The 3,392-nt window shown below is 41.9% G+C and overlaps 1 protein-coding gene across 3 annotated transcripts; it reads left to right on the top strand.

Moving 5' to 3' along the window:
• The first annotated feature begins 1,584 nt into the window (after window positions 1-1,584).
• On the top strand, window positions 1,585-3,137 carry LOC103707079 (transcription factor bHLH146-like). Of its 3 annotated transcripts, XM_039128078.1 has the most exons (3): window positions 1,593-1,831; window positions 1,989-2,131; window positions 2,280-3,137. In XM_039128078.1, exons 2-3 carry the CDS (start codon window positions 2,124-2,126, stop codon window positions 2,911-2,913), a joined length of 642 nt encoding a protein of 213 aa, XP_038984006.1. In that variant the 5' UTR covers window positions 1,593-1,831; window positions 1,989-2,123; the 3' UTR covers window positions 2,914-3,137. The 3 variants fall into 3 exon arrangements, with proteins under 3 accessions (XP_038984007.1, XP_038984006.1, XP_038984005.1); XM_039128079.1 differs by lacking the exon at window positions 1,989-2,131 and having other exon boundaries at window positions 1,585-1,831; XM_039128077.1 differs by lacking the exon at window positions 1,593-1,831 and having other exon boundaries at window positions 1,846-2,131.
• The last annotated feature ends 255 nt before the right edge of the window (window positions 3,138-3,392 follow it).

Raw genomic sequence — 3,392 nt, 5'->3', positions numbered from 1 at the left:
CAAGCTTAGCTAATTGGGACATCACATCAATGAACCCCATGTGCACCCTTCTCGCTAGCCTCCAAACTCAATCAATGTACTTGAATTCCATATTATAGCTGGTTTTGGAACCTGAAACTATTACTTTGGATTTGAGAGTTGAGACTTGATGGTTATGATTATGGTGTGGTTATTGACTCTTAGGGATCCCATACTCTGGTGTGGAACTAGAAACTTGCTTTAGAATGCATTTAGATCTATGAGAATTAATATTTTTTGTGCAGCTCAATCTAAAGATTGAAAACTATTTGCAGGATCAGCTGGCTAAATCTGAATTAACCTTCTAATTTAATGATGTTAGGGAAGATTGAGTGATTGTACACTTGCTCATCCATAGTTCTATACATGAGCTTTAATCGCATGACTAGCAAGATAAATTTTTCCTAATTTCTTCTTGTTCCAATATATTTCATTCAATAAGTCAGCCGCTATATATAGCATAAAAGCCTAGCTTGCAAATCGAGGGATAGGTTTTCCGACTCTAATGCAGGTCTCAAGCATTTTAATGTTTATGTATCATGACTGGGACGCTAAGAATCTTACTGTTTTAACTATTCTTCGATGTTTGGTATAACAGATCTAAGATCGCTCGATGATTGTCCACCATTATGATAATTAGAGACAAGTAATAACAAAAGATTCTCTTCTTCAGTAATAAGATTCTTGTTGCGCGTGCTAATTTGTAGCAGATTATTTCTTCTATTATTTTGTTCAAAAATATGTCCTATTGTAATTTAACAATTCAATAATTGTGATGGATGTATCACAGGCTAACTACAAAAACCAAATTGTAATGCTCAAAAAGAAAAAAAAATAGAAGATGCAAGTAGACAACGAGAAAATTAAATGAATTGCACACAGGTTAGGTGAATAAGACATGCACTTGATCCTGATATTTTCGATAGCTATATGACCATGGAGTTTACCAGGTGGATTAAACCCAAATTTTGCCAGCAATCATTGACTCCCTCTTCTTTGCCATCTTGTGGACGGGAGGACAGAGTTATTAGCTCATCAATTTTCTCAACAACACTGATCCCTCCCACCCACATCAAAGAGGAAAATAAGATTGAAAAATTTGTCAAACATCATCGTCTAAAAGACCCCTCGATCCAAACTCGAGAAGCTTTGCACGTCGTGCATCTCATTTCATTTTTTTGAGCAAATTTCTCCTTTTTCTTCGAGCAAAACCTTGCGAAGAAAACCTTTAATTCATCTAAGAGGGGCTTGGGTTGATATGATGGAAGGAGAGGAGATTAGATTGACCATTGAGGGAGACTTTGGGATCTTAATGGGGGAGAGGGTACATGGTTGGGTTGGACACATGACTCATGTGATGGCATTTATAGTGGGCTGGGCGTGATGTTCCCTGGAGCACATGGGATGGGCCGGGGTAGTTTTGGGAGAGCAAAAGGGTGGCGTCATGTGCCGCCATGTGCTCCTATTTTTGAACCCGGATCATCTGATACGGGACTTTGTCAAAAGCCATTGGAAACCAGCCCTTCGGCTCGAGTCTCGGGCCCTTCTGTTTCCCTTCAAAATCTTTCCCTCTCCACCCTCCAATTATTTTGCTTGTGGGCTGGCCACCGTATGTCAAGGGACTCCCTTGCAAAGGGTGAACGGAGCCTTTCGGGGTTTTGACTGCAGACGGTGCCACTGCCAAGAGGATATCTTGGCTATTCTGCCCTCCGCCAGTGCCTTCGTACTACCCACCCCAAGGTGCTTAAAAGGATGTCATTCCTCTCTACTCCTGCAAACACTACTGCATGCACTCTCTCCCAGGAACTTGAAGGTAAACCGAGCTAGAAACTCTCGGCTCTGTATCATCAATATTCCTCAGCATTATAAAACTCGTCTTGTTTCTTAAATTCTTTCCTTCTTCCTTGTCATCACCATTGTTTTCCGCCTAAACTCCTACATCATTGTTTTTGTGCGCGCGCGCAAAACAGTAGGAAAGACCACCACTCATTTCATGGGAGATGAAATGGGCAGAAGACAAAAAAGGAAAGAAAACGTAAAGAAAATCAGAATAGAAAACGAAATCCTTTCTTTTCCTGCCGTCCGTTATCATTCACTACTGCCAAATGAAATGGTGTGATGGCTTAACTAGAGAAGTAGAACTATTATTTTTTTGTCATCATTATTTTTTTTTTGTAAGTAGGACTAGTAGTGCATGCCGATTTTTCTCTTGTTATGATCATCCTTAATGCTGTAGTTCTCATAGCACCTCCTTGTTTCAGTGCTGTAGTTGCCACCTTTCTTTTCCTTTTCGCTTGGATGGGGGACATGCAGAGAAGCAAGCGAGGGCGGGTCTACCCTCTCAAACCAAATGCCATAACATACACTGGCTTTACGCATAAATATGTGAGTCATTTGTTGTCAGCTCTTGCTAAAGCCACTACCCTCTTCTCTTGCGAAGGAAATAAAGATGAGAACATGGAAAAGATGGTGAGATTCGAAGCAGACATGGCATTAGTGCTTTCTGCCGGCGGTTTCAAGTGGAGCCGTGCCTTGAAACGCAAGCTCGAGAAAAGCGCGAGCTCAAGTCAACTTCATCAACTCACGACATGCCAATCGAGCATCTTGCGAGTGAACAAACGCAAAACGCTCGACCATCGTCGAACACCCCTGACCATTCCCAGGCCTCCAGTTCCCACGAAGGCTAATTGGCCAAAAAGAACATGCCGGCGGGGGAGTTACAACAAGAAGACTGGAGGAGAAAGGGAGTTTGGTTGCCGCATTAGGATTCTGAGGAGGATTTTGCCAGGTGGGAATGAGATGGATCTGTGCGAGTTGCTCTCTGAAGTGGAGAGCTATGTGGTTTGCCTACAGTTGCAGGTGAACATCCTCAAGTCTCTGGTTGAGACCCCTTGAAGTGTTTTAATTAGTTTCATGGGCTCGGTTGTCAGCAAGGAAAAAGCCATGTAGCACTCGTTGTTAGGATGCAAGATTGTCGATAGAGTTCAAATTAATGTTGCGAAAGAACACAATCTTCAAATGTAATGCTAGCTTGTAAGTTTGATGTGGCTTGTTTTGTGAAGAGGACCTTTAAGGAATGTGAAATGGTCGACAATATTAACCTTGAGCAGTTGCAATCATTGCGCGGGTTGGGCATGTGGTGGTGTGAGTCCTCTAATGGTAACTGGCTATGACCTAGAAAAAGTAACATGATCTAATAGTGAAAAGATCGATCACCTGATCATCATCATTTTTTTTTTTGACGCAAATCACTTGCTTGTCATTGCTGTGTTGATGATTTTAGAAAGGAGGACATAAGAGCCCTCTGATAGTCCTGAATCAGTTCTCTCAACCAGGGAAGCAATATAAGGTCTCAGGATTCAGGAGGACAGACT

The sequence above is a fragment of the Phoenix dactylifera genome, chromosome 7, assembly GCF_009389715.1.
Source record: "Phoenix dactylifera cultivar Barhee BC4 chromosome 7, palm_55x_up_171113_PBpolish2nd_filt_p, whole genome shotgun sequence".
In the NCBI taxonomy this organism is placed as follows: Eukaryota; Viridiplantae; Streptophyta; class Magnoliopsida; order Arecales; family Arecaceae; genus Phoenix; species Phoenix dactylifera.
This window is presented reverse-complemented; position numbering and strand designations above follow the sequence as displayed.